Source organism: Micrasema longulum, unplaced genomic scaffold (assembly GCF_059751315.1).
Source record: "Micrasema longulum isolate JH-2025_06_02 unplaced genomic scaffold, ASM5975131v1 h1tg001133l, whole genome shotgun sequence".
NCBI classification, from domain to species: domain Eukaryota; kingdom Metazoa; phylum Arthropoda; class Insecta; order Trichoptera; family Brachycentridae; genus Micrasema; species Micrasema longulum.
The window spans coordinates 66,344-92,387 of record NW_028278321.1 but is presented as its reverse complement, the minus strand read 5'-3'; the positions used below and the strand labels follow the sequence as shown (position 1 = coordinate 92,387).

General features: G+C 30.6%; 1 protein-coding gene across 1 annotated transcript in view; it reads right to left on the bottom strand.

Annotated features, from left to right (window-relative positions):
• Positions 1-1,553, bottom strand: part of LOC148276886 (ionotropic receptor 84a-like) — a 51,139-nt gene extending 49,586 nt beyond the window's left edge. The window contains exon 1 of the mRNA XM_088233619.1: positions 1,547-1,553. Coding sequence (XP_088089745.1) covers positions 1,547-1,553 — 7 coding nt within the window. The remainder of the gene's footprint in view (positions 1-1,546) is intronic.
• Positions 1,554-26,044: the final 24,491 nt, after the last annotated feature.

Genomic DNA, 26,044 nt, shown 5'->3' with positions numbered 1-26,044 from the left:
ATGTATCAAAGTTTACACGATAAAATAACTTGTTTTGTAAAACCGATATTTTATCGTGTATATCAATCCCTGATTTCAATAATTTATATTAGATGCTAATATAAAAGAAAATTATAAACCCACAATTAGATAAACTTCAGGTTGAGTTCCAGTGGATTGTTTCTCGGCTCAATATCTGCACGGTACTTATGTGTGTGGTGTACTAATGATATTATTATATTTTGTTTTATTTTTTATTATAATGTATGTAAATTGTTGACATATTTCTACTTATTTTTTACGTAATAGCTGTAAAAATCCCGTATAAAATAAAATAAAAATAAATAAGTATGCGTGTTTATGTATTTATTTATTTGACACTTTATATAAGGCAATTTCTTCCTACCTACCAATATATATTATTTTTAATATATTTTTTTGACATCATAAGCATAATTTGAATAATATAAATGAATGCCTCGACACAGGTTGTGCCCAGTTAGGTATTTATGTAGAATTTTTTTTTTATAAAAAAACGTAAAAATAAAATTTCAAATCATTTGTAAGGTGTAAAACAATGATTTGATTACGCAATTTGACAAGAATAAAAAAATCCCTCTCCCGAAGAATAAAGTTTCAAGCAAATATCGTATTTTGAAAAAAAAACGTTCCTTAACAGAGAAAAATCTTGTTTTTTTACAATTTTTAATTAATAAGGAATACTGTCTGTTTAAAAAAGTATATTATACTTATTAGTGGCATAAAAAATATTTTATCATTTATAATTTTAAATTTCCGCGAAAACCGTTTCATTGCATTGGCCGTGCCCCTAATACGTCACGATTCAGTTTATTTTTTAACTTTGTTTGTGACCGTTTAAATTTAAATAGAATATTGTTACGAATTTTGACGTCACAATCATCAAAGCGAAACACGTCGCGTTTTTGTTGGGACATCTTTTATAATAATTTATTTTTTAAAGTTACCTATGAAAACATTTTTCCACAATATTCGTATTGATTTTGAAAATACAATTAATTTTTCTAACTCCAATTCACATATTTTTATCGGTATACGTGGTATGCTGTATTTTCCTATAAAAAACAGTGTTTAGTTTGCCAAACACATGGGACTCTTCGTGAAACTATGAATTTTATACGTGACAAGTCCAGAAAGGGTCTTTTTGCTTTGTAATTAGCCTCCATGATCCTGTAATTTGACGTTATTGGGTTATTTTCTATGAGACCACGTAAGGCTCATGGTCTATGGAAACAAACTAACAACTCTTGGTATTGAAAGCAAAAAATCACGGACTATTTGGGAAATAGCGCAAGATTTTATGGAAAACTTTCCCCAAAATTGTACCGAAAGAATGCGTTGCGTAACTGCTAGTAACGTGGGACATTTTTTCAGTGTGATATAATTTTTAAAACATTTCATACGAGAAAAATAAATTCATTCCAACAAATTTTAAAACACCAAAGAAAGCTCAATTACATCTGTGAATTTATTACAGAACAGAACATCCAGGCTTGAAAATGACCACATTCAATATTTCTGTTCTCACCGGGCATTTTTTCCATATTTTATTATTGTTATCATAGATAACTTTTATTGAACAATTTCCGTAATATAATATGTCAAAGGCGCTTTTTAAAGTGATTCTATGAAAATAAATTTAATTTTAAATAAAAAATACATAATTTGAGTAATACAATTTACTTTGTTATCACATGCTGCTTATTTATTTAAATGATTTAGAGAATAAGCGGATTTTTTTCCCGAAATAACATCACTCTCACAGTTTTGCTCTTCTGATGGGAAAGCATTCCACGCCAAAGGACCTGCGACCGCAAATCCGCATTTGCCGAATTAAGTGCGCTGATATTTAAATTTAGAAGTAGATGATTTAAGCGTAAGACGAGTGTCATTTATTTCATTTGAATTCCATAGTTCCCTTAGATCTGAAGCATTCTGAAGCAGAATTATGCAGTGACCAATACATAAGCCAACAGAGTTTGTATTCCACTCTCTGTGGAAAATGTAGCCAAACGTCCCAAAGAAGTGGAGTGATATGACTGAACTTAGAGATTCCTAAAATAAATCTCGCTGCGGCATTTGAAAAAAAACTGTAGGCGAGTCATTGTATTTATTAGTAAACCTGCCTAGATACCATTGCAATAATCGACTCCAGACACTACAAACAAATTTAATAATTGAAGGGCGGCATCAACCGGCAAATTTTTGCATACACATTTAATTAAATTTAAAGTTGTAACTTGCAAACACCTATACCTCCTTGAATCAACGCCGCGTCTTTACAGAACATTTTTTGGACATAAATCTTTATGTTTACCTTTATTAAGTTGGTATGCTTTGTCGTTCCAACTGGCCAATAGTACGTCACTGTCAACAAATATCGACATCTCTTTCAGGCCCTCCATCAAGCGATCTGTATGTCTCCCTCGCTTTTCTGCATTAGAATTTGACCCGCAGTTTGAACTCCTAACCCCTTCATCTGATAGTGTATGGGAGTTTGATATATTTTGTCCCTCTGAACCTCCTATAATCACCCATCTGAACGGAGGTCCGAACAATTGATCGGATTCAAACTGGAAAAAATAGAACATAAGAAACGAGTGATTAATGATCGATCCAATAAAGCAAGACTTGCCGATATAAATTTCACGTAAGTTGCGCAAAATAGGGTTTAAAAATTTACTAGCGGAATAAACTTGATTATTTTCAAATTGATTTTTTTATTTTTCCGTGTCCAGGAACAACTCAAAATACAGTTCTTCATATCGCACAAACGATAAAATAGTCATAACTAAAAAAAAACAGAATTTTCAGGAGATTCTAGAAATTAAATTAACACGTTATTTTAAAAACAACGTATTTTTTCACGCGTTCTTCAAATTAACAAACTTTCACACCGTTTCCCCGTTAAATAGGCAGAGAAGTAGAACGCCACATCACTCTTCTTTGGATACATATTTCGCTTTCTCTACATTCATACATATTGTCATGCATTCCCGCCGATTATTTCGACTTTCAACACGCCCATCTTCAAGTATTTGATGGATTTGATTATATTATGTCTTTCTTGGTCTAAGTCAATTTCTGCATTCGTTAATATTAGCATCGTAAATATTTTTAATGTCTGATCAATTTATTCGGCCAAAATGCAATACGGCTTATCGTCGATTGACTCTTTTGCAATATGACGCCAGTATATAATTTGGAAAGTGAATATGTATTCATAAATTGGTTTTAACAGAGAAAGAAGAATGATCAAGATTTCAGCTCTTTTATTTCACAAAAGTCAACATATGGAAAAGTTGAGGAAATGTTAAAATGATAACACCGAATATATTACTTAAAATATACAAAACCAAATCAGACCTACTCTCAAATGCGGGTTTCAGGTATGGAATTCCTATTTTGTTAAGGATATCAACTTGTTGGAAAGAGTCCAAAGATGAGCGACAAAGTTGTCGCCAAGCCTAAAACGGCTTCCATATGCGGAGAAACTGGAAGCTCTCGGTCTCACAACGCTGCAGAAACGGCGAGAAAGGGGTGACTCGATAGAGGTATAATGTACAAGATACTTAACAGTCAGCCGCCCAAATTTGGATCCCATGTTCAAGCTTAAACAAGATGCTCGTCTTCGAGGCCACAGCCTCAAGCTGGACAAAACGAGATTCAATCTAAATCCACGGAACCATTTCTTGAGTAATAAAGTTGTTGATGGTTGGAATAAGCTGCCACAAAAGCTGATCTCAATGTGTAGTCTCAGTGAGTTCAAAAATGGACTAGATTCGTTTCGGAAAAGTAAAAGTCCACCCGTTAAAAGCCACTCTGTATTATTTTACTTGTAAAAAAGTGAAATATAACAATGAATATAATAATAAAAAAAAAACATAAAATATGTAATATACAGTCAATGACAGGTCATACTCCCGGTAAATGCCTAGACTTCCATATTCCCTTCTCGAAAGTTTGCCCTCTTTTTGTGACAAATATGGTATTATTGTTTATTGCATGTATTTACTGAAGCTCAATGTGATTTATCATCTAATCAATCAATCGAATATGATTCGGTATGAGAAATTTGTATTTGGTAATGTTGCCTTGAATTTGGAAACCTCCCGCTGCGCTGTCTAAACGTATTATTAATAACTACTATTGATGTACAGAATCTCTTTAAGACAGGGTTAACATATTTATTTTGATAAGATAAATACTCTTAAAATTGATGGTCAATTATTAAAGTAACTATCCATACTAACTACATATATTAAAGTAACTGAAAGTAAAGTAACGATAGTTTTAATTGTTTTAATTTGTTTATTAATTAAACTTTCCGTACACAAATATCTGTATATTGGTGGGTTTCCTTCCCAAGGGGAATTTCCGCTAATCAACCAATTAAATTAACCGTGTAGTTGAAACATTTTGGGTTTCAAAACATATGCGGGAAAAATATAAAAAATAGAACTCGATACTAGTGCTATTGCAAAAATAGAAAAAATAAAAAAAATAGAAAAAAAGGAATGGGAAAAAGAAGAGATTAATTCATTTCTTCAGGCGTGATTTAAACAAAGCTATTGCAGATACATATTTTTTGATAGAGGATATGACAGGATTCCAAAGTCGAGCCGCATGCACACTATATAAGTTAGGGTGAGATTGAAAACGCCTATCACTACACCGCAAGACGGACTTTTTTCCATTTGATTTTTCTTTTCAAGATTTTTATCGCAGAGTAGACATTTAGTCAAAAAAACTCATCCGGGATTCTGGTTCTACGACACAAAAAAAACCTCATGATATTCTCTGAGTACGTGGCAAAAGCATTGGACAACGGTCACCAAGTTGATTCCTTCTATAATAATTTCTCGAAGGCTTTTGACACTGTTAATACTCAAGTGAAATTAACGGAATTCGGTTTCTCTCCTCAGCTGGTGATGTTTTTCATAAGCTACCTAGAGAATGCAAAACAGTTCACTTTATACGGAACATTTCTTTTTTATTCTTAATTTATTCCGTCGTATCACAAGGGTCAAACCTCGGTCCACTCCCTTTTATCATATTTATAAATGATATCGCGATTTCTTTTATTTGCTGATGATTTAAAATCATTTCTTGAGATAGAAAATTCAGTCGACTGCTTGCGCCTACAATTCTAAATAAACAATATTCCAGACTGGAGTACTATCAACACAGAACTGTATTCTTTATCCGCCTGTACATAGAATAATAATAAATTAATACAGATAGATAAATGAAAAGTATTTTCACAAAAAAATAACTGTCAGTTTGTAGAATGTGCTGCATTTTTATACTTTTTAATAATTCATATGGATTGGAAATATTTTTTGATAAATGCGTTTTTAATCCAACCTTTTGTATTAAAATCTAAAATTAATTACTTCTGGTGGATTATGATTTCTTTTATCCTTCACATTTTGTGGATTGTTTTTGTTACATGAATTTGCGGGGTAGTGCTTAAGCTAGGCAGCTTTAAAATCAGCATTTTTGAGTACCCACTAAAAACACATATTCGTATATTGGTTAAAATAATGTAATAATGATTTGAATGCATGACTTCATTATTCGAAGCATTCATGGTGGATGATAAAAAATGTGTTTTTAGTGGATAACCAAAAATGGTGATTTTAAAGTAACCTAAGTGTAGTAATTACCCCGCGAATCAATGTTTGTAGTACATTCAGCCCAATAAAATGCGAAAAGAATTTTGATATCAAAAACAAAAAAATCATTTTAATTCATGTTTTTAAATTTTGCATTTAAAGTTATATCATTCAAACTATGAAAAAACTGTCATAATTATCTTTGATACTTAAAATAATTTTCACTCAATTTTATTCAACAAAGACCCAAATAAAGTAACAAAAACCGTACGAACCTCTTACTACGTAGATCGCTATCCAAATAAACATTGAGAAAAACCCGAAATTTACGATTTTGAGATACACATGCTGGGATGTTAATTACTTAAATAAATAAATGTTTTCAAATAAAAAAAATATTGAAGTTAGATATTTAACCTATGTGAAAATAAGTGTTCATAATCAACCTTAAATAATTTTATTCTGTCAGACCCTTCGCACATCTTAAAGTCCGATTATCTGAAAATAGGTTCTACAGGGATATCTCACTGCTGTTTTAGGCTAGCGATATTTGTGTAAACGTCTGTTCAAACAATTAAATTTCTAAACGAATTTGAGCTGTTTTTAACTTACATAAAAGAACAGCAAATTACATTTTTACTATATATAAATTTAATCTTAATTGATTTCAATATTACATCTTAAAAATCTTTTTCAAGTCATGATTTTATTATATTTAAATCTTTAATTACATGAGTAGACACAACCAACTTTTATTGCCATCACAATGGCGTGATGATAGTAAAAGTAGAAGTAGTAATGGTTTTGTGATAAAACATATCAATAAATTACAATACAATCACGACAGAGATGAAGAACATTTTAGAAAATATAAATATAAGGATGAAATAAATAAATATGGATGTTCAAACAAAGACAGAATTGCGAATGTTATAAATTGACCACTTAAACCAGCCAACCAGCCAGGTCAAAAGCCTTGTAAATGCCCAGTCTTCCATGTCCTTTCTTAAAAATCATTTTCCTCTCTTTGACGATAGATTACATTCTTAATGACTCTCTAGGGACTGAAATCCAGCCTTGTCTACAACCATTTGGACATACTGAAAGTGTTGTTTCATATAAAAAATAATTAGATTTTTTTATTATTTTTGGAATCTACAGTAAATTAAACATATTCTAGTTTCACTAATAAACGGCATAAAAAACTGTAGTAAATACGTAAAGCAATATTTTTTATACATTTTCTAATTGAAGGCAATAAAAGAGGTAATATAGTATATCATCAACGAGTCCTTGGTACTTTCACGGGTGCGTTTTTTTTTATGGTCTCCAAAATGAGTTTTTCGGCTAAATTATTTTATGTTTCGAGACGTACCTGTCTGTTAGTAAGGACACTAATAACAAAATAATAACATTAAATAAATATAAACAATCATCATATAACCTTTCGATGTTTATATTTTTACAATATTTGAGTTTGTCCAAATGTTTGTAGACAAAAGACTGGTTTTCACCCCCTGGAAAGTCATTAAGATTGATCACGAGTGATACTTCAATCCACAAATTTGGAATATCCAGTGACCGGTTTCATCGCTTTCGCGACATCTTCGAGACTGGTATCTTTATTAAAAAGTCAAATGAATTTATACAGAACAGAGGTAAGGATACATAATTCAAAGTTATATGTAAGTAAATTAAAACCACACTCACGAAGGATGGGACACCAAAAATAAAATAAAATACTTAAACTCATTAAAATAGCATTATATCAATTCATTAGTTAACCCAAAGAAAATTTGTTGATAACGATCCTTAAGATAAAAATAACTTTATTTAATTTACTTACATATAACTTTGAATTATGTATCCTTACCTCTGTTCTGTATAAATACATTCAACTTTTTAATAAAGATACCAGTCTCGAAGATGTCGCGAAAGCGATGAAACCGGTCACTGGATATTCCAATTTTGTGGATTAAAGTATCACTCGTGTTTTATTTATATAATAAATTACAATGAACTTCCATCAAGAATTTTCACTTACAAACTTAAATGTTTCATTAAGATTGACAAATTACCAGTTGGTTGCGTGAAATCCAGTCTTTTGTCCACAAAAATTTAGACAAACTCAAATATTGTAATAAAACCAACTGCTCCAAGGAAAAGTTTAAAAAAATAAAAATTGATTTCAGACGTTGCCTAGTATGTGAAATAATTCAGTCAGAAGAATTTCTTCACAACAATAAATGTTTGTACTTAAACCTACTGCTACTTAAACCAGCCAATGAAAGGTCATAAGCTCTGTAAATGCCTAGACTTTCATATTCCATTATTTAAGGTATTCTCCATCCCTGTTGGAATTTGTTTGTACATATTTTTTTTTATTGATAACAAATAAAAATACAATATTACAACTAAATACAATTTTTTACATTAATCAAATACATATATTTACATTAACGCATCCCATTACGTAAAATAAATAACTAATTATTGATTGATTTGGTGTTTATTTTGTAGAACTCCATATTTAAACTTATAATTAGAAATCAAACACTGATTTGAGTTTACTGAGCACTTTATTTTATTTTTACAAATATAAACATATAAAATTAAAAATAAAATATATTTGAATTTCGGGGAAAATATAACAAAGTGAGTATTTATTGACATACAAGTATGTATTGTGAGATAATTAATGAAACTTTATAGTTTTGTAAATTTAGATAATTGTTGTCGAAAAAAAAACAATTGTCACGAAGTTTTTATTTTTATATTTGTAAAAATAAAATTAAGTGTTCAGTAGAATCAAATCAGTGTTTGATTTTTAATTATAAGTTTTGACAATTATTTTGTACATAATGGGGAGTGACGTCTTACAATAGATTATTTTATTTTAATGAATAATATTTTAATTTATTTATACTTTATTAAGCTAGTTCATAACATCTTAAGAACTAATTGAGTATTTATTACAATCAAGACACTTCATAAAAGTTACTATATATCCTTAGAATCTTGACCTCCTGTATTTTATTGTTTTTTTTTTATAATTCCTCTTATTTCCTTGGTTTCTCTTTCTCTCTCTTTCCAAACTCATTATCTGATTCCGCATACCTCAACCCTTAATACAAACATATAACATATTATACTTTTATTAAGGTTAAATGTGCAAACCTTATCTCCACATTAAAGAAACGGCTGTTATTTTTAATTTATTAGGTTTTTTATCATGTATCTTTTGATATATACTTTTATTGTTTTGTACAAATTTTTGACCAACTCTTTTTTTTAGTTTCAGTGCTGCAAAGCAGCGTTTAGCTAATAATTTAAAATACATATAACAATTTGTTACCCACTAAGTCTAAAGACTTTTCAGTGGGACACATTTTATTTTTTATGAGAGGGTTATTTTACATTTTTTTTTTATATTTTATAAATTTATTAATAAACATCCACCATAAAGTATTAAAAAGATATTTATTCAGTTCTTTTTTTTCCATTTGAAGATCTTTCATGTTGATGATGGTTTGTGGGAAATCATTGAACAACCTTGGAATAACGCAATTTAATGTTAGCTCTCCGAAGTAATTTGTAATTCGGGAAACGATCAGGGAGCCCTTAGTTTTTAATGTAGTGTTGTGAGTGTGGGAAACTCTTTTTTTATATTCCGGATCAGCAAAGTGACCTACAATCAATTTGTAGTCACAAAGTTGTTTTACCGACTGGACATTACAGAATGACTAGTCTGTTTTTTGGTTGGCTGGAATATATTGCTTTTAGGAATAAATTCGCCAAAGTACTTATTCTTTGTAATCGGAGATTGAAATAAATAAATAAAACACATTTTGTTAAAATAATTTTCAAGCATGTATTTTAAAAAATAATTATTTTATATTTTAAGGCCTTCTATTTCCTCAAGTAACTCATCGTACAGCTTCAATCCCTAGTATTATAAGTTTTGATACTCGGTTTTTATAATCATTGGCAATCTTATATTTTTATTACTAATTTCACATGTGTGACATTGTTGATTAAATTTTTAAATTTTTAAAAAAATTTTTACTTTAGGGGCCACAGGCTTTTTTTTTTAAATAGAAAAAAGCAATATGTGCGTTCTTTTAATTTACGCAGACATTTAATTTTGAGGGCCATTTTAAACGAGTTGTAAATAGCTCACTGTTAGAAAATGGGAATCAATGTAATTTTGTAAAAAGTTAATTGAACGATGAATAAATATATAAATCAGAATATTAAAACGGAGATCGAAAACATTTTAGAGAAGGAAATACGGAAGTCTAAGCATTTACAGGAGTTGTGACCAATCATTGGATGGTTTTAGTGACCACTTTACAAACTGTGTAACATTCACTATTATACTTATGTTTAAATATCCATATTTATTTATTTTATCCTTATATTTTCTTTCTTTTAAATGTTCTTCATTTCTGTCGCGATCGTAGTGTAATTTATTGATATGTTTGATCACAAAACCATTACTACTCCTACTTTTGCTACCATCACGCCATTGTGGTTGTAGTAAAAGTTGGTTGTGTCTGCTCATGTAATTAAAGATTTAAATATAATTAAATCGTAGTTTTAAAGATGTACTATTGAAGTCAATTAAGGTTACATTTATTTCGAGTACAAATGTAATTCGCTGTTCTTTTATGTAAGTAAAAAAACAGCTCAAATTCGTTTGGAAATTTAAGTGTTTCAAATGAAAAGGCAATAAAACGCTATCATTTGGATCGTTTTCATTACTCCGACAATCTATTCTTAGACGATACTTGATTTATATTACTTACTTTAGTGAGGCATTCTCTCGCGAAGTGACAGTCTAAATCCAGAAGGAAAAGTGTATTGCTCTGGTCTTCGTATATATTCATTCCATTCCCCTCGCAATGTTGAAGAACATTCAAACGAATTTCCAGTGCACGACTCAGTTTAAGTAATGAACCTAAAATGATAAAAATCATCTCTATAAAACTAGAGAATCAATCGACAGAAATGCGCTTTGCGAATTCAAAGTGGAAAAATTCTCTTTGACGGTTTTCGACTGTCACAAAGATAGGTTTGGTCGTCTTTCAATCCACACCAGAGAGAGAAAAAAAGAAACAGTTGTTCTTCAAAAACAGTTGAAACAGTTTTACAAATTTGAACTGTTGCTGTAAAGAAAAACTAGTCCAAATGTTATAATTTCTCAAATTAAACTGTTTCGTGGATTTTTTCTGCATGGACAATCATGGCATGGCATGGCGTTGGCATTTTTATGTAATATTTTTTATTTGTAGAATTCTTTAATAAAATGGATGCTTTCACTTTCTATTTTGTTGTATCTTAATTCAACACAGAGCTCTTGGCCTCATAGAATAAGGTATACGTTATTATTTTTTGTAATAAGTGTATTTATATGAATAAATAAAAATTAAGCTAAATTAAAAAATCTCTAACCACCTTTTCCCTCCTTGGAAAATGCAGTTCTATCCCTAAGCTTAGAGGAGTGTGGCAGTGCAAAGGAGTCGCGGTCTTAAGCAAATAGCTAGTGTCGACAAGTTTTGCCCACACCGTTCTGGACTGTTATTTTGTTCTTTTAGGAAGTTTCACTAGTCGTTCTTTATATGCAAGATTTCGATTTATTTTTATGAAACTGTTTCAGCGAGTAGTAATAGTTTTTTGCGCTGTTCCTAACTGTTATTTAGAAACCGTTTTACAAAACGTACAATTTATGAAACGGTATGTATAAAATGTATCTGTCTTTTAAATAACCGAATCTCTAATTCATACTAATTTTATTAAAATTTTTGTAAAAGTGCGTTTGTTTGGTTGTGTTTCCTTCATGTAATGAAGGGACCAATCAACGTGATTTTTTGTATGGAGATAGCTAGCCCATAGTTAAATGATTTTTTCTTTCAAGTCACAATTAAGTGTCCGATTGACGTATTTGCATACCGATAGCGGAAAGATGAGAGGTATCATCAATTACTTTTCACCCAGAAAAAAATATCGCTCCTTCGCGAATTTTTTTAGTGGATAATTGAATTAATATTAAAACTGAAAAATAATGCTACGTTGCCATGGACTAACGGATCGCCGTATTTTTTTACATGGCTATAGTTGGAGGGCCGGCAATCGATGCAGACTACTTTTATACCAAAAAATATAATATTCTTTGGAAAAAAATCTTATTGCTAAGCAACAAAAGTAATTATTTTACTAATTTATTCATAATACCATACAAGCAAAAGCTAGTTTGTCTATAAATGCGTTTTCACTATTGGGAATGTTTTTTTGGTAAATGTTACTACATAAGTGGTTATTTGTAATAAAATGACTAACTAAATATATAACTTACTTAGTTATAAATAATAACAATCATCTGTATTCCAGCTTGACCAATAAACAAGGGACTGAAATTAAACAATAAACTGCCAGACAAAACTAAACAAAAGACTCAAACTACCTTTACCAAAGATGTTAAAAAAGTTATCGTTAACAATAGAATATGAATTTAAAAAAATAAATATTTTATTTAGAGAATGGGTTTATAAATAAGTAAATTTCAAATAAAAAAATACTTTTTAAAAATATATGAAAATTCTAAAACATAAAAAAAATAACTTCCAAGAGAAAAACGTAGGGGATATGAAAATAACTACCGATTAAAAGTTATAAAAAGATTTTTTAAAATTTTTTATTCTTTTTTTTTTATTTCTTTATTTTTCCATACGTATATAAATTAGCATAAATATATAATTACCATAATACGTTTTAGAAAAATACATCTTAAAATTAAGCTATATCATGTATTGGAAAAAATGCCTACAAAGACTACAGCGTCTGAGGGTAGGCCATTCCTTTTTTAATTATTTAAAAGTTTATGGCACATGTATATGGTATGACATGACCATGAAAAGAAAGGAAAAGAAAAATAAACGAAAAGAAAAACCAAATTAACAAATGCTGATTTTAATAAAACATTGAGTACAAATGGGAATCTAAATTAAAATGTGGACAAATTGTGCTCCTACTTTTCACCCGCGTAACATAAATACTTAATGGTGTATAAATTATTGCAAAGTAGCTATTAAAAATGTACTAACTTGTTTTCCAGCAGAAAAAGGCAGTAACCCGGGAAGGGTTGTTTTCAAATATTAAGATGTCTTTCAGGAAGGAAGTTGTTTCCTTAATATCCGCCGCTGTAAATGCAAAAGAGGATGTTAAAAACAAAAATTGAAGAATAACAAACATAGTGCTTCTGTATTTCATCCTTAGGGGTGTTTTATATTTTGATTTAACGGTTAAACTGATTTTGCCCAGATTGTACAGAAACACGAATTCTTATGATTGAGTAGGGTGATCCTAAAATGACTTATTAAGAATAAATAATATTAAAATGCTTACTTTTTCACTATTAGTTAGCAAGTAAGTCGTGGGGTACTTTTCTAAATCTTCTAATTCTTCTACAGTAGAAGATATCTACTGTACGTAAAGTGGGATTTTTTAATTTTTTAAATGCGATTACACATTGCTTCCTTTATGGCCAAACTATTTTCATTTTCAAGTTATTATTATTATTGGCGCAGTTGGTTAGACGGCCAACTGTGAAACTGGCGTTGCGGGTACGATTCCCGCCAGTTGCAAGAAAAAAAATCCAAGAAAGATTTTTTCTCAATTGGTCTGGGTGTTGCGGTGTATTATTCATTACCTCCTTCCATATCCCCTCTATCCCATTCACCGACAAGCCTCAAAATAGAGGCTTAGCGGGTTATTCCTTTAAAAAAAAAACACAAATTAAGTAAAAAGTATTATATTATACCTTATGCGCATTAGGAACTAAATAAATAAAGCAAAAATAAATAATTCAATGTTTACACAATGTAATAAACATTTTTTGTATTTTTAGGCTTTCTTACGATTAAACTATTTTTAAATGATGATTAATTTATTATACTGAAAAGAACTAAAATATTCTAACTTTTCTTTCTAACTTTTCAACGGCTGATTACGCCTTTTAAACTTAAGATAATTTTTTCTTCTTTGATTCTCATATAAAAACTAGTACCTATTAATATATCTTTTTTCAAAATAATTTATAGGCAATAAATTGAATAAAAGAACAGTGGGGGCAAAATATAAAATTTTTGTTTTCGGAAAGGAATACAAGCATTTTAATTTACATACATTTTGTGGTATTTTTCTTTAATTCTACGTCAAATTATGGCATCAATAATCATTAAAAAAAACAACACTCGTGTTTTTTTTTTATTTCATACCATTTTGATGGAATAACATGTAGCTTTTTTAAGAATAATGTTTTGGTTGTAAGTTTTAATTTCTTCGGATGTTTTAAGCAAAATATTAATGGGTATATCTGCCGTCGAATGGCGTTTAAGTTTTGTAGAAATGAAATGTTATATTACAACATATAAAAAAAATTAATTGAGCTTGTCCAAATTATTTCAGGCTTATTTATGCTTATATTTAATCTTCGTAAGATTTAGACCAGCATAAAGATTTATTTAAAAACGAAACAATCATAGTTTTTAGTCAGACTGTTCACTTTCTAAAAGGCGTGTGTTTGGAAAATAACATGATAATTTTCCTCAAGTATTATACTATGCAAATAACATGTTTCAACGAGCATTGGATACAAGTCTGTAATTTTAAAGTTTAGTGGGAAATAGGTAATATACTTCATATTATGTGATTTATTATGTGTTTCGTGACTGAGTCTATATCTAGATTGTTCTATTATTTAATAATCATAAAAATTCTATAAACCCTTTTTCTGATTAGGGGTTACATTAATCAAATGTTTTTACGGTGAATTGATAAAAATCGGCGATTGTTTTTTTCATTAAATCGTCATTATTTGACGGTGTTGTGATGGCTGAAATGTTTGCCTCTCGCACAGAGGGTTTCGGGATTGATTCCCGATGTGATCACAATATAAATGTGATCATTCTCGAACTTCGATGTTGTGTTGTATTTTAAAGTTTTAAATATTTAAATACAAAGTTTCGCTCATAAGTTGTTATTATTTTAATAATGAAAATAGTTCTTCTTATGTCCTAAAATTATTTTAAGGACATAAAAATAACTAAAGTCTAAATAAACCTAAAGTCGTATTTCATGTAAAAAATTAGAGCATTAAATTATATGGCAAAGTTTCTTGTAAATGTACGAAAAAATATTATTTAAAAAATTATAAAAAAACAACTACTTTGAATGACGTCACTTGTTCATAAGAATCAACCAATGATAAGAGAGCTTGCGAGATATCCGGTTTACTTACCGTCAACGAAACGATCGGTAGAACTGACAGAATAAGCGGAAGAGATCTTTTGTCGTCATATGCGGAGTAATTTCAGTAATACAAAATGCAATAAGTGCACGTTAGTGTTAGCTACTAAAAGTATGTGTCCTATTATCATGTTGGTTTTATATTTTTATGCAACTACCAGTATCGAGGTGTATAGTAGGATTTTTTAGTGTAATTATTGTCCTGACGAAGCGACGGGTACGTCTAGAAATCGATAGACATAAACAAGTATATTTATTTTTATTCATTTATTTTATTTATTTACTTAAGTTAGTCAATATTACATTCTATATTAACTAATATATTTACAATTATAACAAATACTTATTAAATATTTCTTACATAACTACATTATTACAATAAACATAACATTTTTTTTAAAATCCGTAAGTTTTCTTTCATTCTTCATACTTTCAGGCATCTCATCATACAGTTTTAACCCTTTATACATTAAGCTATTTTGTGATTTTGTTTTTTTCTTAAGTGGTAGTCTTATCCTATTTCTATTTCTTGTCCTATATTTATGTACATTTCTATTTAATATAATTTCACTTATAAAATACTTTGGCATGAGATTATTAAACACTTTATATATAAATACAAATACATTATACAATAGTCTTTTCTTTATTCCTATCCAGTTCAATTGTTTTCTCATTTTTTCAACACTATTATATTTGCTTTTTTTCAGTATAATTCTCATTGCTCTATTTTGTAGTATTTCAAACTTGTTTATGTCTCCCTCGTTAGCTAAATATAATATAGTAGAGCAATAGTTCCAATGAGGGGCAATTATTGTTTTGTATATAAGTTCTGCACTCTTTTTATTTATTTTTTTTCGAATTCTTCCTAGGAAGAAAATCTTTTTTGAAATTTTCTTATGTATATATTCAAAGTGTGATGTTAAATTTAATCTGGAGTCAAGAATAATTCCTAAGTATTTCATTTCATCAACCCTTTCAATAATTTTACCATCAATATTTACATTCATTGTTATGCCATGTGCTTTATTACCTATTTCCATATATTTGGTTTTACTAACATTTAATTTAGGGTCTACGATTGAGTTTCGAATCAAATTACAGCCTTGATATTTATGAATGCAATAAATTCGTAAATATTGACTGGCGAATTTTGATCTAAACTCAACCAGGCAGCGTGAAAACACATTACTGCATTTCTTCCGTCCGCCGTGAACGTAGGTTAGTGGTTATAATTTATTTATTTATTATGGTTCACAGACAATAAACAATACATACGACATTGGTATAGTAGTCACAATTTGTCATAACAATATTTTGAGTTTGTCCAAATGTTTGTAGACAAAAGACTGGATTTCACCTCAAAGGGAGTCATTAAGATAATATTTCCATATTTTCTTCTCTGAAATGTCCCCGTTTTAATTTGTTAACGATTTGTTAACAATTTATTATATTGAAATATTGTTCATTAATTATTTGTGAACACAAAGGTATTCTTTAAAAGGGTAAAAATTAGTTATTGAATTATTGAAAAGTTTGCTGTTTACTTAATTTTAAGATGATTTAGTATGATGTTTTGGTGTTTTTTAAATTGCGTTTAATTCTTAGAAATATATCAGTATAATATAGCTAAGTATAATTAAAATACATTATTGTATATATCTAACGTATTTTTCTACGTAATCGCCTTCCCGTTTTATGCAGATGTAAGTCGTGAGTCAAGCTTTTTGATGCCCTCTTCATAGGACTTTCCCGCCATTTCCTTCCTCCATATCAAAACCTCTTGTTTAACCTCCTCATCAGTTAGAATTTTTTTCTCACCCATGCAAGTCTTCAGAAAGGTGAAAAGATGAAAATCTGAAGGTGCTACGGCAGGGGAGTATGCAATGTGGTTCAAAAAGTTCAAACCAAACCAGTTCAAATGCGCCTCGGTGGCGTTAGTAGTGTGCGGGCGGGCGTTGTCGTGCAACAAGCATACTTCCTTTGCCAAGATTCCCTGCGTTTGTTTTGAATTGCTCTTTTGAGTTTTTGAGTCCGGGGTCTCACAGTATTGCGCTGTAGTAATCGTCATCCCTTGAAGTAAAAAAATGATCAAAATTATCCCTTTTTGGTCCCAATCGCTCAAAGAACTCGCAAGCGCTGGCGACCCGATTCGATTTGTGCTGCTCTGTCAGTTGTTTTGGGACCCATCTTGAGCACAATTTTCATTAGGTTTAGAGAATATTACCAGTGTCATTTTATAACGTCTATTTTTCTATTTTCAAAGATGGTAAATTGAAATGTGTCGCTTACCAACAAAAAGGTTACGAAAACAGACGTGACATACCATCATTAGAAATGAAGTAATGGTTGATTATTTATGATGTGTCAAACACATCTTATTTTGTCGTATGTGTTTTAGATGGCAAAATGTGACATGTCAGAAGGTTTGAATTTTTTAAAATCATTTTGTTCAAACATGCTATGATAAAAAGAAATCCTAGAGAAACAAACATGCTACAGGAGGATATTAAACCTCTCTTGGGTGGACAGAGTTCGAAACGATGGCGTTGTCTGACGGATGAAAATAGATAAAGAGGTACTGAAGATCATAAAGAAAAGATAACTTGAGTAATTTGAGTATGTGATGAAACACAAAAATTATAACATTTTAAAAGTCATTCTGCAAGGAAGGATTGAAGTAAGACGCAGAGTAGGTAAAAGGCGCATCTCTTGACTAAAGAACTTGCGTGACTGATTTCAATGAAGCACTCAGTCGTTGTTCAGGGCAGATGCCAAGAAAGTAAGACTTGCTGCGGTAATTTCCAAACTCCATCAAGAAGATAAAAAATAAGAAAAAGAAGAAGAGAAACAAATGTTAAATGCATCTACTGATACTATCATTAATTGTAAACTAAAATTTCGATTTTTCAGAGCCCATCAAACTTTATAACTATTTATTTTCAAAATTACTTAACATATTTTCACTGATATTTATTTATTTATTTGACGGACTTATGCAATTCATTCTAACGATGGTAAATACAATTTCTTGTAATAAATAAAATTTAAATTCTTGTGACAAAAGAAAAAACACTACCTCAAGACAAGATCCGGTCTATCTTAGTGATTTTTTCAATCTATAAAGGCTTACACCAAAAAAGTCCAAATCTTGTCTCGAGTTTACAATACGACACAATCGGGACATTGATGCATGCTAACTATATAACAGCATTTATCGATACTATTCCTGGCCGATTACCTTTCGTTCCCATCCTTCCTTTGACCCATCCTTATGGTACCTACCTAACATCAAGATAGAAGAAATTCAAATTAAAAATTAGAAGATTCGGATTTAGAACAAAAACCAAACAACATTTTTAGCTTCACATAAAATCGGATAAAAAGTGGTTGGATTCGTCGCACGCCGTGGAAAACATTGTTAGATTTTAAAGTTCATTTTGTCATCCAGTTCCCGAAATTGAAGAAAATTCCCATCATATTGAAGGTAGGTATCCATTCCATGTTCCTATCCTTTCTTCAAATATTTCCTAATCACAAAACTGAATGAAATTCGTTTTTCATTTACAGTCCGCCTTTTCGTTAACAGTGCATGCAAGCCATAGTTTGTGCTGTGTTGATCGAGAAACAGCACATTATTATTTCGCAACCGGTGGATTGCAACATTGAACGCCACTTGTTCCAGTAACGATGGTACACCAATTAAGCCATTCAGTAAATAAAACATTAATATGGAGTCCATGTTATTTCTACGTTTTTATAGACTTGAGATTTTTAACATTGACCCATATCACGTTTTTTAAATTTTAATAATAAAGTATTCAAATGCCAGTTTTTTCTCAAATGCAGAAGTAGATTTAGGTAGTTTAAAGAATATCGAGTTAGTTTCTCCTTCAATGTCAAAACGGCAATAGAATTATTTTAATATTTTATTCATTTCAATTCTTAAAAGGTCTGTTTTTTTCCTCCAGTCTAGAGAAACTGAATAAAGAATAATATAAGTAAATTTCATATGAAGAGATGCTCCAATCTGACCCGGAAAATGTACATATATTTTGTACCACCCGCTGTGAAAAATCTACATATTGTAAAATATACCGAGTACAACCGTGGCCCTCGATTACATTGAAAGTATAAAAAATGTTCCAATATCTGTCGATAAAGTTAACGAAAAACAATTTTTGGAATCTCCGGGCCTTACTTACTTATACCAGGTTTATAAGTAAGGCCCTGTATCATAATCATCATCATTCCCTTTTTGCACCTAATGGTGCATAGGGCATTAGACTGACACACTAATTTCAGCGTATCTTGATCATTTTTGTTACATGAAGGTAAGATGATCAGTCTCACGCTTCAGGTACCAGTCCATGGACTATGAAATATTTTTAGTGTAAAAACACCATTTTTAAATAAATATTTCATATCAACCATGTCAGGAATCGAACCCGAGACCTCTTGCATGGTAGGCAAACGCGCTGACCATTACACCACGAGGCTGACTGATTACATTCCAAATAAAATAGAAGTAAAAGGTTTTACTAACAAAAAAATACGAATATACATAATAAACCCTTTAAGTTCAGTTATATCACTCCACTACAATGGTAATAGGGAAATGGATTCAAACTAAAGATATGAACTCTTTTTTTCTATGATTTATTTTTTTGCCCTTAAATAATAAGTCATATTTTTGTGTCATATTACTTGAAAAAAAACACATTATCTTTTACAGAATATTTTATTTTTTATTTCTTATGTTACACAGAAATATTATACATAACTCTCCATTATTTATTATAGGAGCAAAAAATCATTAACATTTTCTTGTATACCCACGAACAGGCCATGTATTTGTGGAATTTTTTGTTTACTATTTTTACTATTATTATGTATTTCATTGCTTTGTAATTATGCTTTATTTTTTTAATACTCTGTTTTATCACTTATGTTTATTGTAAAAAACAAAAAAATTCAAAATAAAAAAATGTCAGGTTTTTTCATTTAAAATTTTAATGTAATAAAGGTCTTTAAAATACTGTCATGTAAAAACAGATTTTTTGCTAATTATTATAAGCATAAATGATATTTTTAAAATTGTAATTTTGGATTCCCGCAAAAACGGTCATTCCATTAGCCACGCCCCTAATACGTTACGATTCATGTATTTTTGTTCCTGCCATTCAAATTCGTTAAGAACATTGTCACAAATCTTGACGTCACAACTGTCAAGGCCAAACATGTTGCGTTTTTCTAGCGCAGTTTTTTTTTTTCTGTCTTTTTAATGTATGTATGAAAACATTTCTCCACAATATCCATATTGAATTAAGAAATACAATGAATTATTCTACATCTATTTCATATATTTTTATCGGTGATCGTAGTACGTGATAATTCCCAATTATACTGGCTACACTTTCCAAAGAGGGTGGAATACAAACTTTGATAGTTTATGTAAAGTCACTGCAAATTTAGACAGGTGCCGTGGCACAGTTGGTAAAATGACCTGCTGTAAAACTGTCGCCGCAGTGTCAATTCCGCAAGTTTAAAAAAAAAATGCAACAAAGTTTTATTTCTCACTCGGTCTGGTGTGGTGTTGTGCTGTGTGTATTAAAAATTTATTTCCATATCCTTTATTTCCCACCTGCTGACAAGCCTTTGAAATAGGGATTAAGCTTAATTTATATTTAAAACAAAATTGTTTATCTAAAAGGATTACCCTTTCAGGATAAACTAGCTGACATAGGTCTTACGCGTAGATCAGTAACATCTACGGCAATAGAAAAATGTATTATACCTGTATTCAAACAGCGCAATAATATCGGCAAATGCGCATTTGCGGTCGCGGGTCTAATTCCGTGGAATGGTCTCCCAGCAGAAGCTCGAAACTGTGAGAGTAAAAGGATGTTTCGGAAAAAACTTAAAAACCCATTTGTTCATATTTTTATTTATTAGGGAACTATAACAGATAACTGGATAAACATAAAAAGCTAACATACAAGATATATCTATTACTAGACCGGTCACCTTTTTTAATTGTTCACAGCATGGAATGTGTTCCAAATTATAAATGAACAAAAGTACAAAAAAGTTTGAAACCTAACAAAACTGGTTTATACTGGGGAAACTATGAACAAAAAAAGCTAATATATTAATAAATTCTTTTTGAATTGACTTGAGGAATTCACAAAAAAATATTATATCTTTCGCGTTGCACTTGCGAATCTTATTGTACTCCTTGCATATGCGAGAGAGAGGAAAATAATATGCAGTATTCGAGGAATACCACTCATCTTTGAAGATGTCAGGATTACGCAGTCGTATATTAGTTTGTAAGTTAATATTGCTAATGACGTACCAACGTGATAATGAGGAAATCTGTATTGCCAGGGCCTCGATTATGATGGGATATAAAGACATCTGAGACGGTATAGTTGAAGATAAATTCCCTCTAGCAATTATAAATATATACTACCGACCCCCCACCATCAAGTTTTGGGTAGGTACATCGATATGAAACAAGGGGAAGCGTATGTCACGGTACACATTTTTAAGCTCTAAAATGACATAGCTTCGGTATGACGTCATAGTTGGAGATAAAAGTCTACCGACTGACTATAAAGGTACACTACCGAAACCGTCACCATCAAGTTTTGATGTAAGTACATCGGTTTATACGGGTCTTGAACCCCTCGATACGTTTATTTACGCATTAAAAGTGTCAAAAATTTGTTCCACCTAGCAATTTTTCCTTTAATTATGATTCATTAAAAATTTTAATCGTTTTGAGGTTGGCACTTGTTTTCTTAAAAGCCTATTAAAAATATAAGAGAGAAATAAGTAAATTTTGAAGTCAAATTAAATTCCGGCATAACTGTCATTTTAATAAAACGAACGCCTAAATGTGAAAATAATGTCAATAGATTCTGTCCTATTAACAAATCAGAGTATCTAGGCGTTAGAAAGATACAACTCTAAAATAATAATTTAGTTATTATATTTTTTCCATCTGTTTTACTATCTTTCCGAGTGTATGTATCGAAACGTTAAAGGAGCTTTGTAGTCGATCAGTAGATACATACAGACGATCGTTAAGCGTACTTCTACGTAATTTCCTGTTCAAATGAGCATTTTTTGCTAAAATTGGGTTTTATTGGATTTTATAATCGCATTTAAGTGAGCACTTTTTATTACAGAAGCCTATTTAAACTATAAGTGAGAACTATTTTAAATGTAAATGACGTAAGGAATGCGGACTAATAGTTTGCGGTTATTCTATTGGCTTGTTTCGATCATATGATGTAGATATGACAAGTAGGTAGAACATACCGAGGTAAAATACAAATGGTACAGAAATTAAGTATACCGTCTTGATATATACAGAACAAAATAGCGTTCATGATCGAGGCACAAGTGAGATATGTTATGTTTTGTCTCATTTCAAGGCTGTCCATTTAAAAAAAAATAGGCCATCATTTTATATATATTTTTTAAAACTTCAAGTACAAAGAATCGGTACTTTGGCGGACTTATTGCTAAAAACAATATCTTTCAGCCAATAAAAAAAAAGATGGTCAAAAAAAGAGATTGGTCAAAATTTTGTACTAAAAAACTATAGAGATATATCAAAAGATACATACATATATTTAAATAATAAAAAAAACCTAATTAAGTGTTCTCTCCTAAAAAGAGCAAAAGACGCAAAAGACTAGGATCAGAAAGGTAAATGAAATTCTCAGCAATGGATTATGGAGGTCAAAGATTATGAATAATATTATAAACAATATTATTATTATTATTATTACCTCCTATTTGGTCTCCATTCTACAGGACTCATATTGACCATATCGAGTTTGTCCAACACCGTTTTTTAAGAAAAGTGGCATGGTTGCTCGGATTACAAAGGGGTAATTATTCCTATTTTGAAATAGAGCAATCTCTTAATCTGTCTTCACTGGAGAGACGTAGAACTGAGATCGACCTTATATGCATTTTCAAAATACTTAATGTTTTAAGTGATGTCCCATCTCTGTTGCAATCAATTTCTTTTCATGTTCCCAACTGTGTCACCAGAAGTCAAAATCTGCTATTTATAAAATCTTCTAAGAGCAACTTTAGTTTTTATGCCCCAATGTCCAGAATGTGTAGATTAGTCAATTCATCACACGACTTGGAATTTTTTGGGATAGATCTTCCGGCTTTTCGTAGATCTCTTCGCGACTAAACACTGTGGGATGAAGTTGGATTGGCATGGTTTAGCTCAAAGTTTTTGGTCTTTCGTTTTTTTTAATATATTTTTAAATATAATAAATAAATAAATAAAGAAATGAGAGAGATTTAAAGTTTATGCGCTGATAAAAATAAAGCTACTTGAGTTCGGAGTGAAAAGGTGATACATGGTTATACTTTTTGAGATTAAAAAAAAAGCGGATGCATTGATTCTGCAAACGCTCCGGACGATCTATGAGTTCCGTATTGGAGTCAAGATAGCAAATATTAGCATAGCACAGAGAAGACAATATAATAGATTGGGACAGACAGACAGGTGAATGTTACACGGTGTGTAAAGTGGCCACTTAAACCAGCCATTGACAGGTCATAAGCCCCGTAGATGCCTAGACTTCTATATTACCTTCTCTTAAATGTTATTCATCTCTGTTGTTTTATGTTTACATATAGGTATGTTTATAATATAAAGCAGGTTATCAGAAATTGAGTTACAATTAACATATTACAACAGAGACAAAGGACATTTTAAAGAAGGTAAAGTGAGGAAGTCAAATGTGAAAAGGTGTATCTTATGACAAATCTCTAACATATACTGAGTCGGCATATTTCGTACAAAGTGAAGTTAGTTTTGTATAAACAGGCTATATTTTACAGTTCATCGTCATCTATACGATACCGGTATCCATACTACAGCAATAGTGAAGTGCTCCATAATAAAAAACAATCAGAAGAACATTAAAATGAGTTACAATTTCCATACAGTCCACTTAAATCTGATTCTTCCTGTTATTAGAGCTGACCACCCATTTGTTTATTATTTAATTAGATGAATCTTACTCGCACAAATAAAGGTTTCAGCTCTCTAACTTCACAAACATCAATAGATGAAAGAGTTGAAGGAATGAAGATGTTTGAAATATAAGCAGAATAGTGAATGTTACACAGTGTGTAAAAAAGCCACTTAAACCAGCCAATGACAGGTCAAAAGCCTTGTAGATGCTTAGACTTATAAATTTCCTTCTCTAAAATGTTGATCATGTCCGTTGTAATATGTTAATATTAACAGCTCCTCAGGGAGTTGAATCCAGTTCTTGTCTGCAAAAATTTGGACAAACACAAAATATTGTTAATTTATAATTGTTAACAAGTTTTTTGACTCCGTGCTTCTCATGCCAATCAATCATTCGCCAATTTTTTTCCCCAACACATGTTCTACTTTTTGTAACTTTATCGACAAACGTCGATAAACATCTTACAATCTGATTGCAATACGCGTCCTGGAACGATTTTTGATTAATGGTAACCACATGGTGATAGAAAATGACGAGGGTTGATGATCAAAACGTCGTATTTTATTAGTCGTGTCTCAGAAAACCGAAGTGAATCTTAAATCTGTGCACAAAGAACAGTTTTATTTCAATTTAATATTTCAAAAGGAAATTTAGATATCAAAGGTTACATATTATATATTCGTTGCTGGATTAAAATATTTGTCGAATATTTCCAATTCGATTGTAGATTCTTTATTCAAAAACCTTTGGGGACTTTGATACCTTTCATTTTACCCTTAATTCTTTTGAAAAGAAAAATCTATGTACAGGTAACCCTCTTATAATATGGTCTCTTACAACTCAAAGAAAAAGCCTTAAAGATGTAAGGATTCATATAATAATATGTAAACCTTGTAAATATGTATCATCAATAATTTGTTTATACAACTCGTTAGTTCGTAGTAATTTGGAATTCGGATGTGTAGTCTGGTCACCACGTCACATAACTTTCATTAATTTAATTGAATTTGTGCAAAAATAAAATACGGCCCGAATAGAACCCTTCAGTCTTTTGATCAGCGCCTAGAACATTTTGGTCTAGATAAATTAGAATTTAGGAGACAGATTTTAGACTTGATGTATCTTTATAATAAAATGAATTATAGAATTGATTTTTTATTTGGTTCAGAGAATGTACCCCTGAATGTCCCCGTTTGGCGATTGAGATCGTACACAACATTTTATCTTCGAACCTTCAATAATAATATGGAGCAATTTAATGAATTATCACATATTTTATGATCATATCATCAAATTATCTTAAAAGTCCCAATCAGAACTAGCTCTCTCGGTATATTCAAAAATTTTAATGTAAAATCTATAAAACAACTTTATGTAAAAGCTCTGTTACTATACGCAAATAAAAATTATTCTCTACCTTCCGTTACAAATCCATTACTAGATACTCCACCCTGATGCTGCAAAAAAGATATAAATTATTCAACCCTCGGTCAAAGAGTATTGGCCTACAACTCGGTTAAAGTGTACAATCTACTTCCATTATCCATAAGGACAATAAGTAAGTACTCACAGTATAAAATTGCTATTAAAACTGTAAATGACTATACTCCCATATTCCCTTCTCTAAAATGTTTTCCCTCTCTGTTGCAACAAATTTAAATATGAACAACTCCTTAGGGAGAAAATCTAGCCAGCCTGCAAGTATTTTGACATACTCAAAACATTGTTGAAATAACAAATTGTGGTTATTATACCAATGTCGTGTGTGTTGTTTATTGTTTGTGAACCATAACAAATAAATTTAAAAAAAAAAAAAAAAAAAAATAACACGGTTTTGCTCTAAGACTATTAAAATCTTGCGGAAAACCTACCACAGCACGGCTTCTCACAACACGGTTAAAACAGAATAGACAAAAAGTTTCAAACACTTAAAGTTTAAACGAAGTGACGATTCAAACAAACAAGATAAACCTTCTTCTTCCTCGTCTCTTCCCAGTTCATCTAGGGTTGGCCCTTCTGGAACGCAGTCTTCTAATCGTTCTGACTTGTGTCATCTCACTGGTCAGCCGGTCCCTTCTCAGA